The sequence below is a fragment of the Osmia lignaria genome, chromosome 15 (genome assembly GCF_051020975.1).
Source record: "Osmia lignaria lignaria isolate PbOS001 chromosome 15, iyOsmLign1, whole genome shotgun sequence".
NCBI lineage: Eukaryota > Metazoa > Arthropoda > Insecta > Hymenoptera > Megachilidae > Osmia > Osmia lignaria.
This window is the reverse complement of record NC_135046.1, coordinates 3496956-3513078: the sequence shown is the minus strand read 5'-3', so window position 1 is coordinate 3513078 and position 16123 is coordinate 3496956. Positions and strand designations below refer to the sequence as shown.

The 16123-nt window shown below is 39.6% G+C and overlaps 1 protein-coding gene across 2 annotated transcripts in view; it reads left to right on the top strand.

Moving 5' to 3' along the window:
* The window catches only part of LOC117600482 (lachesin), a 134706-nt gene that overhangs the window by 64640 nt on the left and 53943 nt on the right, over positions 1-16123 (top strand). For both annotated transcript variants that reach the window (XM_076692758.1, XM_034315986.2), the window contains exon 3: positions 6800-7007. In XM_076692758.1, coding sequence (XP_076548873.1) covers positions 6800-7007 — 208 coding nt within the window. The remainder of the gene's footprint in view (positions 1-6799; positions 7008-16123) is intronic.

The window sequence follows — 16123 nt, the reverse complement described above, 5'->3', positions numbered from 1 at the left end:
TCGCCGTCGTCATAGGGTATCAATGTTTTCGAATCAATAATCAATGGACGATTTCGTGTATCAATTTGTTTATTACTGAAGATAAATTAATAAAATTAGCGTTGAAGCATCTTTTGATCAAACGTAAATTTTTCACATTGAAGAAACAGGATGGAAAACGATACTTTGTTCGTCGCGATTACCGTGAAAATGTATAGAAGACCGTACAAAGTTAGCCAAACCGATTTGTCATGAGTCAACAAAGGTGGAGAAAAGTGCGATCTTTCTGGGGACAAATGGCAGCCACCATTTCCTACGTCGTCGTAGTTCTCGATGCAGTTTCACTTCTCCACTTACCTTATTCGATTTCACTACCAAATGCGAGAAAATGTACGTTTGCCACGATAGTCGTCGCGAGCACATATCATCCCACTTGGATCGCGTATTTTTCCAGGATCGTTGGGAAACGGTTCGAAAAAGGAGCACGCGAATCGTATTCGACGCGGAATAGAAAGAAAGAAACAAAGACACGGCGGGGGCGAGAAGGGGATGAGAGGGAAAAAAGGAGGAAAGAGTGTGAAAGGGAAAATGCCTGGCGGGCTTTTGAGCTTCGATGGCATGCCATAATGTATCATTCCGATGATCCGATCGTGAGTTACGGAGTTTCGAAGTACAAGAGTGGATTTACGGTGGGTGGTGCGTGGAAGTTAGCCGCTGATCCGGCTCCAAGTGGAGGAATTCACTCTTGCACTTTCGAACCTCATAATTCACAAACCGGCGGGACGTCCAGGATTTCGGAACGTTATGGAATAATCTACCGATTTCACTGGAACTCGACTGTTTCTCTATTTTCCTCTTTGTATTCTGTGTACTCTTGTTTGTTTTAAAGTTTGATCAATGTAAGTATTTTAATAATATTCTTATTAAGGCTGTGATTCTCTCTATTGCTCGGATATCCGGGGTACCAAAACTAAAAAAAGTAATGTTCCGCTTCCCAGTCTACTCAACACACATTCTCCTTCCCTTTGCTTTTCGAATTCGAACCAGAGGGATGGCGAAACGCATGATTCAATTTAAAAATCATTCGCTAAGTGCTGCAGCTCGAAACACTCTTTTTTGTCACGAGAAAACAACGAGGACGCGTTTCTTCCACCCCTCTCGGTCCATTTAGAGGGCGAGCTTTAATTCACGGTGTCCTGACGGGACCAGTCGCACCCCCATGAATTCCTTTTCGACGTTTCGACGTCGAAATATGAGCATCCGGCTGAAACTGGCAACCGGCGTGGTTGAACAGGAAAAAAACTGGTGTTTTACGGGAAGAAGAAAGCGTAGAGATAAAGCAGGTAACCAAACAGTGTTTGCGCGTTTATTCTCAGAAAGTTCGGAGATAATTTTAGATAATTCAATTTCGATGATCGTTTGATAATCGACGAACAGCTGTACAAAGTAAGCTTAAGGGGGTCGTAAAGGTTGTCTGGTAAATTGGGAGGCAATCTTATTTCCAGAGTAGCGGAGGATAGTTCCGGTTGTACGTACGTCGATTTAGTGTCTTCGACGGGAAGTTTCCAGATGCTTTTAGCAGCCTTGGTTGGCGTGCATACTTCTGGCCTGTAGCTTGGCTTACGGGGTCCCTTCCTATGCCAATTAAGTGGATGTCTTGGAGGTTGGAGGACTCGACAGCTTGCGGGCTAAGTGGTTGTAATACCTTTAACCAGAATATGTCTGAACTTCTGCGAGAGAATGGAATCAGAAGTCCTCTGTCTGAAGACAAGGAAACCTTCGCGTTCACTGAAATCTCCATTCAGATCTGCACATTAAGTCGGCACGATAATGAATGTATAAATGAGAAACTGGTGTCGTTTCAAAGTCAATTGTATTCTCTTGTTACGGTATAACCATTAACTGAAATTGTAGAATTTTATACCTTTGAAAAATATTAAATATTATTAAGTAGGAAACATTCAGTTTACCCGACTCTTGCAAAGCTTGGTCTACTTTGCTTTCCTTGCAACTCTGTATCAAGAAAGCTCTCAAAGGTTCGAGTAAACTTTAGCAAAGTATCTTTAACTGTGCCAGAAACGAAAAATAGTCATAAAAGTAAGGCCACAAATGGATACAGAAGAAAAGAACTTTTCGGACCAAAATTTTCAGCATCAGAAATAAACACCGAAAGAAACTTGAAAATTAATATTGAAAATCGGTTAACGTTCTCCAGAAGCAAGAAATTAAGCAATAATTCAGCCTGTTAAGTAAAAGGTACCACCACGTTAAGTGATTGTAGCAAGTATTTAACTAGAGTGCAGTCTTACTCAGAAAACTCGTCTCAAGTTGCAGACGCAGTAGTTTACTACGCCACTTTGAAATTCTTTGAAGAATCGTGTTGAGCAAACCTGAAATTAATTACGATTAAACATCCCCGATGTTTTGTTCAGCCGCTCGAAGTCGACAGGAAAAATTTATCAAAGTATTTTAATAAATTCAGAGGAACAACTCGATTAAACGTTCATTCCTCAGAGGCAATTATTATGATAAAAGAAATTGTTCCGTTAAAGGAAACTTCAGATATTTTTAATTACACCCACTTAGGGAAACTTGAAGAATTTTTATAGATCCGTTTATTTAAATATATTTTCCACGACATTTACGTATTTATCTAGCGAAATGAGATAGGTTGGTGCTGCAAAGAAGAAAAAGAATGGTTGTGTAAACAGCAGAGGAATTGTTCAGCCTGGTAATGTTTGCAGAAGAGATTTCTTCGGTGCATTAAATTTGACTTGAAAGAATTACTTGAAGTATTCTTGAAAGATCGAGAACGCTTTGTGTTGGTTACACAAATTCCATGATTGCAAAAAGAAAAATTGAGAAGAGGAAAGATGGAAAATTTGGCCATCCACTTCTTACTTGCATCCACAATTACTTCTTACTTCCATCTTCCTTTCATCCATAGTTGCATTTATTTTATCAACTTTTCCACTTGCTACCTTACAAAATTGTTTATCCAGTTATTGGATGAGGAGCAGATCTGGTTTCGACAAAATACGAGTGTCTGAAGACATTTGATCAGAAGGAGACGAAGAGCAGAGCCGATCTTGAAGTTGTAGGTTTGTTCGGACAGGGAAAGAAAGAGAAGGTCAAGGAAATAAGAAGCCGCAGGAGGGTAGGAAGGGTGGAGAATCGGTGGTAGAAGAAGAGACAGGGGTAACAGAGCCAGACTGGACGGCGCTGGGCTCGTCGCCCTCGTAGTAAACAAAGCTGTAACTCTCTTCTTGCGGCGAGGAATCAATGCCTCGTAGCGAGCTCTCCGAGGAACAAACTCCTGGAGGAAACCCTCTCGAACACATTCATCTTAGTTTCGTCGCAGCTTGCATGTTGATGCAAGCTTCAGGGTGATACTTCTTGCAAAACGCTCCTCCATAACTACATTTTATTTTTTATTTTATTTAACTCTTCTTAGTGTTATCATCTTCGCTTCCTTAAAGCAACGGAAAGGAAAGCAATGACTTACAGCAGTGATTCTACAGGGAGAAATTAATGATTCGAGTAAACAGTGAATGCCTAGCATTCCGCGGACCGTCGGCTGCGAATTCCTTTAAAAACATCCATCTTGCTTGCTACATGAAACGGGGGTTAACGTTTTTGCTAAACAAAAAGAAAATTTAAAGTTAACGTCGAATCTTTCTTCTGAGAAAAAGGATTAAAAATAATCAGATGAAAATGTGATTTCGAGAAATACAGAAAAATATTTTATTTTATATTTTATGGATAAATGTTCGTTACTGATAATGCAAACCAACATAATAATAAATATTTCTAATAGTGTTTATGCGGTTTGATTAATTTTTATCGTAATTGCTGGCTCAGTTTATTGATACGTAATTTATTCTGGAGATCGATTCTGCAAATAAAATTGGAAGCATGCGAGCGTAATAAACACATGTGTACATATCGTATCGGAGGCAATCAAACTTCTATTTTGTCATGTTGTAAAAATTACTTTGGTCAATTTAAATTTTACGTTTCACTGAGCAAATATGTGTAATACCAATCAAAATATCTGTGATAAAAAATAACAGACTGTTTTATGATGTTTTTGTAAATATTAGGAGAATGTGGGGAAATAGGAACCCACAATCGGACATTCGTTCGATCATTCAATTTGGAGACAAAGCAAGCTTTGGTTTAACAAGTCGCATGGGTCCGTTTTGGCATTTTGTGGCCGTTTGAGCGATGACGTCGAGGTGAAAACCACCGAGGGAGAACCTGTGGAACACTTGGCAGCGTACACTGAGGTCAATCGCTCGTGACGAAGGTTTTACAAGGGTGGGAAACGAGGGTTGGAGGCAAGACTATTCCAGAGACCATGGTTAAGCCCTCAAAGGTGGTTAACTTGAGCCCAAGCTAGCGTTTAGTGGTTTTTCTATGATACCTTATGAACACGAGACTTATTGCCTGACCACAGATTGGTTTTACTACTTGTTTTAATTAGGGTAATTTCAGGAGTAATGGGCCAATTTGTTTTAAGGCTGAATTTTATATTAGATGAACTTTTAATAATATTGAAATACGAAATAGGCTTTTGTAAAATAATTATGAATATAATCGTTAAAATTTAGTAAATGAAAATGATATGAAGAAAAAAAAAATTAAACCTGCGGTTCATTTCATGGTCCACTGTCCGATATAGTTAAACAAAGTTCTAACGGAGGGAACAGCATATAGAATTAAAATAAGTCAATAATTGTGGAATCTAAGTTATGCGGGTGATTCATCTCAGTCACAGGGTCTATCTCTACTGAAATTACCCTACAATTTCCTTCAAAAACAATAATTACTTAGGTCAATTATCTTCCCTGAATGAACTGCAAGAGCAAGTTGCAAGAAAAGTCTCATAATCTCATAAAGAAGCAGTATCTTCCGGACGCAGGCCATATTTTCTGAGAAGAATCTCATTTTCCGGTCGCGCCACAGCTTCGCGACGCTAAAATACGCTTCACGCTCGTCGCTTCTTTCGCGACTAGCTCTCGCGATGGATGCCATTGATCAGAATCCCAGCTAGAAACAAACGTTCGTTGTACGTCTACGTTCAGAATAGGAGGAGGGGCAGGAGGGATGGTGTCGTAAGGGTAGCAGATTTTTCGGCAATAGCTTCGACGCCCGGCGTCTCGGCGCGTTCCTAGATCGGAGACGTAAGCGTTGTTACACTGACAGTCGAGCCGGATAAATCGAGGTGAAAATTCCAACGTTGGAATAGGAAAACTGTCACGAGTCGGTGGCGACGGTTCGGATGGTTATGGTCGCGGAGACTTATGACAATGGAGGCTGCATCCAAGCCACGTCGCTGATCGCGGGGTGTGGCTCGACCGGGGGTTGTTTCTTTTTTGGAACGCAGTAAAAATTCGGGTCGGGTTTCTGGGACACGGCGCTGCAGGAAATTGTGGATGTGCCACCCTGTTTCGTAATAGCTGGTGCAAGAAAAGGGTTGGTAATTTTACGGGAGAAAATTAGGAGAACGGAGCGAACAAAAGTTTAGTCTTTCTGAAGAAGATGTAAAAAAGTGTTTATAAGGTGTATAATTAATTCTGTGCCTCTTTTTTACAATTTTAACATTTGTTTTTAAAAAATCATAGTAACTTCTATTATTTTTATTGTTATCATATTTTCGCAGGAAAATATTCAAATTTAAAATAGTAATTAAGAAAGCGTATAACACTGATAGTACCGAATTAATTCATATACCAATATTTAACTAACAATAAGATTTATTTCAATTAAATCTTATTCTTTGATAAAAATCATAGTTGTCTGTCCCCATTGTGTTCGTGTCACTCGTATCGGATAAGAGGAATACAATGAACATCAGATTATGTCGCGTTAAATGGGACGTTAAACAGTTGTTCCAGCCGTGTTCGTCTTTCTTCCCGTCGCCTTTTATTTTCCTCGTAAACATTGGCCGGTTAGCGAGAAGGAGAATTATCGCTGGGTGGCTGCAACTCGCAAGCGTATCGGCGCGTTCGCTCGTAGTAAAAAGGTGTGACTACGTTGAATCAAGAGTGTTGGAAGTTAACAACTTCGTGTAACGTCCCTTATTTCTCTAGAGACGTTCATCCCACGACTAAGGATTTTTCCTTTCTCTGATCGACGAGCTTTCGTCGTCTTTGTTCGTTTCCTTTGTTCACCAACGTGTCGCATTCAATTAATATCGAGGAGGGACAGAGAAGAAACGCAGGTTAAACGGAGAATCTAATCGTGCTGAACCGGACAAATCGTTGTCGAGGATCGGAATCAAACATGGAATTCCGTTGGAGACGGATGATCTACGATGCTTTCAAGCGACCCGGTGATCTACGAACCCACTATGGTTATGGATATTCATTGGTGGAATGAATCGTTCAGGGAATTGCGGCCAGACTCCTTACGGATATATCCGAGGGAACAGGAGCGTGACGATGTCTATACGTACGTGGACGCTATTTTACTGGGAAAGTTTTCTGCTACACTCGACCAACGGACAAACACGATTCTCAGTCTGCAAATATGTGGATTGCCATTACGTGTCCCATTGTCTCGTCGATAAATTCCGTTCCCTTGTTGATAAGTGGTGCAGCTCAAAATATACATTCTGTATCGAGATACCGTACATATTTGTTAGTGATCCACCATTGATCCACCGATAAAAATATTAAAATGTTCAACTGGTTGGAGATAATTACCTATCTTAATTACATTAGCGACGTATCGAGGAGGAATTAGGATTTTATGGTAATCGGGGAAGGGTCGTAAATCGTATTTACGATGTAACGAGATTCTCGTTTCATTTCAGGTGGCCTGGATGCTTTTCGAGAAGAGCGCTATCCTGACAGTACAACATCACGTTATTACCAGGAACCCCAGGATATCCGTGTCGCATGATAAGCATAGGACCTGGTCCCTACATATCAAAGATGTTCAGGAGGACGACGAGGGAAGGTACATGTGCCAGATTAACACAGCGACTGCGAAAACACAATATGGTTATCTGCATGTCGTTGGTGAGTGACCTTCAAATATTATTATAGTAATGGCATTCGTTCGTCGGGCATTCTGAATGAATGAAACTCGAGTAGTTGAGATCAAAAATTAAATAATTCCTTTATAAAGCAATTATTTCATAATGCACAACATTTTCTAATGATTTAACAATCGATTGTTTCGTAACAATTCAGTTTAGAACATAGAATAATTACTCTCCCTTACAATAAGCTTGATTCATAATTATCGCGTTCTGGTTGAAATAATGAGCAGAGTTCGACACGTTCGACGCATTTGCAAACGTTCCAATTGTGTCTCGTAATCTGTTTCGTTATCAATAATCTCATCTTCGAACCTTTGTGTCGTCATTTACATACGAGACATTACAATTATCCCGGTCTCGCTTACGTTCCGTTTCACAGTCTAATTAATGAGCGCACTTTCGTGTCCTACCCCTCTTTAATTACGTAATTACGTAACGTCTAGGCTGTTTTCATGTTCACGTCAAACATAATGTAGTTTTACGACAAATGCAAGCGAGAAACATCGTTAAATTTCTAGCGCAAACGTTCTATTTACTAAGTTTTTTCTTCGCTATACAGGGTGTCTCAGATAAAGGAGGTCACCTAAATATCTCCTTCAATTTTCATGACCTGAAAAATGGTCAGGGCACAATTTGAATGGATTCAAGTCATTCGTTTGAAGAAATACCTTGAAAAACAAATTTGTTTCCTTAAGACATTTTTCTGTTTTCTCAAGGTTGTTGATATTTTTTATTCGAGGAGCATTGAAATATCATAGAAAAATTTATTAAAAATAAAATTCAAAAATTTGCGAACGAACTATGGCGCTAAACTCCGAGCAAAGAAGAAGGTCGAAAAGGTCGAGACAGTAATAATTTAATCAGCAGAAGGTATCCGTAAGACTGTGGAGAGAGATAGTCGGCGTTCGTTCTGCCATCCCGACGAACATATTAATATCTCGAGTTTTGACGTCTGAAGTCGTCGGTGCCAGGATGCCATGGTCTGCGGAGGGTGGGTAGATGTTGCAGTGGTAGTCGGAAGAGTAATCAGAGGGTTAGATTAATTGTTTCCACGGGACTCTTGGCCCGGGCGTTACACAAATACACGGAAGACTTGCAAACGGCACTTCGTGATAATGCCGACGGAACAGACACAATGCGAGGCCGCCATAACTCAGGCCTCCTATCCCTCGCTTTCCGAGCGCAACACGCGAGAAACGTGTAACGTGTGTAAATATTCCATACGGTCTGAGTCACTTAAAGTTACCACCAGAGGCGTTTACCTTACTCCTTGAGCTAATAAACGCTTTTCAGGAAGTTCGACGATTTCGAACTGGGACTACGGGATTCCCGTGTAAATTATCCGGGAATCGTAACCGCCTTCGCGGTTTCGATTGTTGCCGCGTATTTACTCGTCGTCGAACCACGTTTCTCGTTCGATACCGGTTTCGAACTGGTTCAGTTAATTCAGTTGAATAAATTTCGCCAGGAAGGTCCGAACAGATTATCCAGACTTTTGGATACCTTAGTTTTTTTTTTTAATAACTTTATCAATATAAAACACATTAAAGGTGCATTTATGTATTTATTTTTGGTAAATTTTAGGCTTTAATTTGGTGTATCATAAGTGCCAATTTGAAAAACTTTTCTGTCATGAAATTAACACTGTTCGTTGTGATCCACAACTATTCGTCTATTATAAGGAATATTTAAGATGCACTTATATAGTAATTTCCTTTAGGCTTCAAGCTTTAAATTGATGTATTACAAGTGATATTTTGAAATACTTTTACCTATGCCTTGAATAAATAGAAATAGATGTCTACAAATCAGTAGTATAGGTCAACGAAAGGAGCGTCGACGCGCCATATTTCCATTGTATCTATAAAGGAGGTGCGACAAAACAATTTTTAAATAGCGATTGGATAACGATAACCGAATGATCTTTATCCAATATCGTGTACACATTCCTCTCTCAACTCTCTCTCTCCGTTCCTCTTCAAACGCACACCAGTTTCCCCCGCTAGTAGCCGGTCTTTTTCTTTTCGTCATCCCGTAAATAAGGCGAAAGCCGGGGACTATCTGACTTTTATTCGATTTAGAGGCGAGTCGGCGAGCTTAACCGGTAAAGAAGCTCGAGTGGAGCCGAGGAAGCGCACACTGTGGAACGTGACGGCGAGCTTTCGACCCTTGCCGTACATTTTTCGACGCTCGTGTCCCGTTCACCCCTTTTCATCCATCCTCGAACACTCGACTACCCCTCGGGATACGGATTCCGTTTCGTTTTTACCGGTTATCGAGTTGACGGCCGACGACGATTGGACGAGCTGTTGTCGGTTCGATTGCCGTTCCCTCGTAACGAGCGAAAGGACCGTGTTATGATACTCACCGAACCTGTATGCAATTTCATATCCGCTTCTATACTTCACCCTTGTTTGCCATCGAGCTACGTTTTTATTAGAAAACCGATAGCCGATGGAAACTCTTTGATTTGTGAAAAGGATCACGTAATGTCCTAATATTATTTTATTAAAATAGATTCTTTATTGTACTAAGTCAACGAAAAGGACGTCGACATTTTTTCTCTCTCGAAACACGAACGTACCCCTTGACGAATATTTTTACTCCCTGTCGTTGCCTCTCAAAAGAGTCTGAATTCTTTCTATACATTTTTTTTTTTTTCTTTCTATCCGGCTATCAAATTTCACGAGTCGAATTGAAGAATGCTCAAAGGTAGGATCATGTAATGTGGCACAAAGGGAATTTCGTCGAGTTTCTCTCGCGTTGTATACATTACGTATTGTATCAGTGAACGCGTGTCGTAACTGGAGAGCGTACGTATGTCACGGGTATATTCAACACCAACAGCTCGACACCGCATTCCCTAAGGGAGCCGGTTGTAATTAGTAATTTGTAGCTGAAACGGCTTCATTCACCGAGCCGCATAACAGTTATTTCGACACGCGTCGTCGTATCTGACGCGATCCTTTGTGAAAGGATCTCGTGCTCCGTTAAGTCGCAAAATGCATTTACACCACCTTCCACCCTGCCAGCCACTCAATTTCCGAATGTCTGTCAAAGCGACCCATTTTTTCCCCTCACGCTTTAATTTTCGAGCTTCTTCGAACGAATGACACCTCATCGAGGTTTCGTGTCACCAGCTTTACAACCATCTATAATGAGATTCGAAATAGTTTTCCATGTATCTACTGGTGAAAAGGTAGAAAACAATTTTTTGAAAAATAATTCGACCGAACTTTACTTTGGGGCTCATGAAACTATTGACTTCTTCCTTTGTTTCAAAAATATTCTGATGTGCGATCAAAAGAGTATAAACTTGACTTTTTAATCTAAAGTCAAATGCATAATTTTAAACAAAAAAGTTTCATATATTGAAAAAATAATTTTCAAAGGAACATTGTAAAATTTTAAAAATGAAAATGATATGAAACACAAAATTAAATTAAGATTCAGGTTCTCTCCGTGGTCTGTCGTCCAAGGGTTATACATATATTATAAGTGCTTCTCTACAAAACTAAGAGTTCTAATTTATTATACTCTTTTGCCCGCCCACTAGAGATATTATAAAGCTCAACTAATAATTCTAAGGAGAACATATCATTGAGATTTTTTATTGTCCAGTAAACCTGTATGTTCCGTTCCAGCAGTAATCGTATATCCGCTTCTCAGCAGGATGCTGGTCCCACTTGTTCTTCTTCCGCTCGCAATCTTCCACTTTGAAGAATAAATTCATTCGTTCTTTTTCTTCCGAAACTCGCGGACATTTATTTTTCGAAGCGCATTCTGTACGCGTCCGTTTGTTTCGCTTCGTCCCTTGTTTTGGCACTTCTTTGCTCGGAGCAAATGTTTACTCAACCTGGTCCGATACCTATCTATGATTATATTTGTTCGTGTCAGAAATCAGTTCAACTTGAACACGATATTTTTGCTTCATCGATTCAATTTTTGTGTAAATATTTTTGAAAAGAGATCGAGGGAATATTTTCGAATTATCGTAAGGAATTCAGGGTTTCACGATGAAACCTGGTTCCATATATTATCCGCTGACACGGAACGCGTGTTATCGAAGGAATATTACGGGAAATAATAGTAGGGATAATATTTCGATGCTGTCAGAGTCCGATAAACACGTGAAAGCTTTTATTGGTCGGCGACACGCAAGCAGAGAAGCACAAATAAATAAGTCATTCGCGAAAGTGGAACAGAAAATCCAGTTTCCTTTTACCGGTAAATTCCAACCCTCAAACTTTCAATAACCTTCCTCCCTAACAAACTCCACGTATCACAATCTTCAACCTATTTTGTTGATAACGAGTTGCGAAAATATGTCTCAAGGAAGAAATTCAAACTTCCCATTGAGTGTCCCGATTCGTTCGTTATCGCAAACAATTTTTTCCTCCTAATTGGAGATTTTTCCATACCTTCAACGATAATATAATAACTTCCCTGGATCATTAAGTTTCCTCCGAAAGAATCCAATCGTGATTCGGTTAGGGAGAATCCGCACAGGGTCTGATACTTATTTAAGGGCCTATGTATTTACTCAATTTTTTTGGAAAGCAAAAGGCAATGATAGCCAGATCTGTTTCTCTATTTCTCGAGTGGCCAATTACGGAGATTCCAGACTCCAGTGGAGAGCAAACGAAGCCTCAATGAAAAATGAAGGGAAATCTCGTTCTATACAAATATTCTATAAAAAAGTATCTCTGGTTTTGAAGAAAAATCAAGATATCGGTACAAATTCTATCGTAAACAAAACAGTGAACTATTTCCTAGAACACTTGAAACTGTGTACCATTTGGGAGGGAGGGTAGACACAGCGAGTTCGCAACAATATGTTGGGAACAAGGACAATTCGAATTGGTAGGTTTCCGGTTCATGGACGTTTTCCTCGTTGGAAGCCGTGAACGAAGGGTGGGCCCTTCGTGTTAGCATCCTCCGGTACTTGGTGATGCTGGCGCGGAGTTTAGGGCAAGTTAACGCGCAACAACGCCGAAGCAGAGTACACGTGGCGGCGTTTGCGCTTGAATAATGCATCAACAGTTCGTAGGCGGCTGCTGTATAACGGTGCCACGCTGTTCAATCTGCGCTTGTTGAACAATTCGGTAACACCCCGCATTAGCATTAATGTAGCAGATCGTCGGACACCTGCGGTAATTCATAGGATTGAGTGGGACTCTGTTAGAGATTTTCCATTGCCAACTTTCCGGTGAAATCGTTCAAGTTTTCCAGGGAAACAGAAAATAGTAGATATATATTAATTTTGAACGATTACGGATATCAGTGGTTAATCGCATATTGCGCGTGACAGTCGGTGAATTTTTGCACGATTCCGAGAGAAAGCAAATATTTTCCCGCGCATTAAATACACGGCTATCGTCCATTTCGTGGGAATGTCACGGAAGGCAGAGGTTCGAGGGGGAGCCGATATTCGGCCGGAGTTTATATATGAATATGTAGGACCCGTGACCCTCTTCACTTTGCGTTTCGGCCACTAAACGAACCATCCGAAGGGTTCGCCGTTGCTATTTCAACCGAAAGCTGCGCATCTTATCGGAATAACTCCTCGAATAAATTTCCGGTTGCTCGAATAATTGCTCGTTGCCCCTGCGGATCGCGCACGCTTATTATTTATGGCGGCGATTATTTGTTGCCCGCCGATAACGAATCCTCGATAATAAATCGACTGTTACCATTCGTTGAATTATTATTCTTTAAGTTCGAACTTTACTTTGGAGCATACGAAATTATTCGCTTCCTTTTCTATATTCTAATAGTATTCGATGAGAAAAGTTAAGAAATACAAGTTTTAACTCTAGAAACCCATTCGTTATTTTGACAGATTTAATGAAAGTTAATCTTAAATAATCAGATCCAAAGTAACTGAAATTACTTGCTACCCAAAACATCACGCTTTCTCGGAATATTACAAACCAATATGCACTGAGCGTCGTATTTAGTTTGAAAGCGTGTTAGTAGTAGATTCGAAAGTGGAATCGAAACGTCGCTGGGGAATCGTAATAACCATCAGCAAGGGGTGGTGCGATACGAGATGCAAATTATTCCTAACGGCGATGCAGACGTATCCCAGGTGGTATCAGTGCGATCCGTGATTATCGGAAAAAGTATAAATCGCTAATAAACGGTACCATATTTTTACTAATTTCCACGGTATTCCGTCTCTCTCCCTCGCTCTATTCGTTTTACAACGAACACGTCGACAGTGTAGTAACAAAAGAGGCGCACGCGTTTCGACGCTTCGTTGGACTCGTTAACGGAACCAGAATGGTTCTTTTGTTCGGCCGTGAAATACAATAATCAGATTCGAATTCGTAAATAGATTTCGCGATGTGGCGAGATAGAAGCATCGGTTGGTTGATCACAATTTTCCTGTGAAAAACGTGCTAGTTGCGTTCACTCTGGGAAAATCGTAGATTGAAATTTCATATAATTAGTCCTTTTAATTAAATTCGTGTTCCTCTATTTTTCGTGAAATTTCTGGTGACACTTGAGTTCTTTACATAAGGAAAATTTAATGTTGTATGTCTTTCAAATTTCTATTTTAGAGTTTTAAAATGGCACTAAAATTCCTTATACAGCGTGCTAGGAATAATTTAACCGGCGCGTTAAAAATCGTTATCGTGTCGAGGATCTACGGAAGGCGATGCTTCCTGAGGCGAAAGTGGAACACGAACGCGATTCATATCGAGCTCGCGTGATTTCTATTCGATGAATAGACACTTTCGATATTTGGTAACAACGACACTCGCACACAGGAACATCGTTCGAGCTTCCGGGTTAACGATTATCGTATATTTTTAACCGTCCTCTGTCTCACGTTGCGTCGTACATCCCGCAGGGACCGTTTTTTTTCCCCCTACAACTCCCTTTTTTTCATGGAGAATCATTACGAGTATTCGGTCAATGGAACATCGATTTACTGCATGCGAGAGACCAGACTTTTACGATGTACATTTGGGACCCACTGACGTTTGCGTTTCCACGAAAAAGCCTTGATGATTCGATGCATTAACGATCATTTTACGACACCTGGCTCGTAAAACGGTCTGTGATTAATCGCGACCGATACAGGATTTATTGAATTTATATGAGTTCAGATTTCGATGGTTTTTACTAGAGGTCTGCGATAACACGAAAATTTCGGGTGGGAATTTCGGATCGAGTAGGAATTGTTAAGGTCGGTTCGGGATAGGTTCTTGAAAGTATAAGTATACAACAACCCGAGCGAACCTGAGTAACGAGTACTCGAAATTGTTCGGCTTCTCGCGCACTTCGAGTTTCTACAAAAATTTCCCATTTGCTTCCGGTCAGTTATTTAGTTTCGTCAAACGTATCGAAGCGAAGCGTAGGTACACACGCGTGAAATACGCTCGAGAGGATCGTTCGGGAATGCTTAGACGCTTGAATTGCATTTAGACTTTCAAATTAAGCCGCTTTTTCCCGACCCCATGGCCGATGTATTAATGGAAGGACACTCATGAAGGATATTCGATCGAAAAGGGATGATACCTTTTTTTTCGACGATCGTAAAATGCGGATATTCGGCTAGGGAAAATGGCTGGAAAATGCGAATACTGAAATTACTTTCGCATTCGAAACGATTTCGGAATATCGTGGAGTTTAACTTGTTAATCATATGTTAGTTGATCATTCATGAATAAAAAGTTTCTATCGATCAACGGATGGTTCAAGCATCGCATGTTGATTAAAAACAAGTGAGGTGAATTAAGGGTCGATGAAGGCAGCAGAAAAATCGAACTACCCAAAGGGAATTGGAAATACGGCTCTCTTTTTCCTTTTCTTCTGATATTCCTAGTAGAAAAGCATTACTAAGAAGAGTTTCATTTTGTATAAATTTTTTATTTTCCATCTGGTTCGATATTCTATGACAGTAATCTTTAATGGCCTATCTTCTTTCAATGAAGCATGCACTTTCATGTAATCTATGGATATTAGTGATTGTAATAGCATAAAAGGGCCTATTCTGTCTGATTAAATGAATTATAATTATACCAATAATTCAACTAATAGTGTAATATAATACCATCAAACAGCACGAAACTATTGCAAATCACCAATGCCACGTTGAACATACCGAATCATTAGACTAATTGCTAACTAATTGCAAAATATCATATCGTTTCTGTAATTGGTATTAATAATAATTAAAAATTGAAAAGAGCTTTCATCGAGCTGTGTTCAGTGAAATATGTATATTTTCGACCGAGCGCCTTTCATCGGGAACTTTTCATCCCGTAAAATAAATCAATTGGATAATTGTTAATTGGCGTGTGTTTATTCGTCAGCACGCATCGCGTTCGCGAAAACTTTGTACGGGTAAATATTAATGTTCGATAGATGGAAATTTATCGAATTATTAAAACATTCCATGCTATTAATAATTCATCAACGATTATTTCATTTACAAGCACCACGGGGTGCTTATTAAACGCGCATATCCGTCTTTGATCCTGAAAAATTAATAAAATTTCATTGTATACGATTCAATATACTCTAAAATTGTATAATAAATGTTCAACTAGCCGTGGATATAAAATATACAATAAACATTGAAAAATTGATTTGTATAAAATTATTTTGCATTAATTCGACTGCTCTAGTTCAGCTTACAGGCATCAATTAAAATTAAATATGTCACGTTCTTTTAAATTTAATAAATATTTCTCCTCATTTATTCAAGTGTCATATGTGTCCAAATATAATTGTAATAGTAATTTATAATTCTGTACTTATTACGTTATACTTTTGATACGAAACACAGATATTAGATTATAAAATTACAATTCATTCATTATTTACGGGAATGAAATACTTTCAGGTCATAGTAAAAATAGGGGTGTGCGGGAACTCGAAGCCGAATATCAGTTCGGGATCCGAACTCGAATCGAGATCCGAAACTCGGGTTGATATTCGGATCTCGAAATTATGAGTACTTAAATTTTCGAGGGCCAGCAAACCTCCAAGTAAAAATACCCATCATTTTCGATTAGTGTAATTTGTAATTAAATAATCAGAAACTGTTATTACAGATTAATCCGTATCTATCACGGA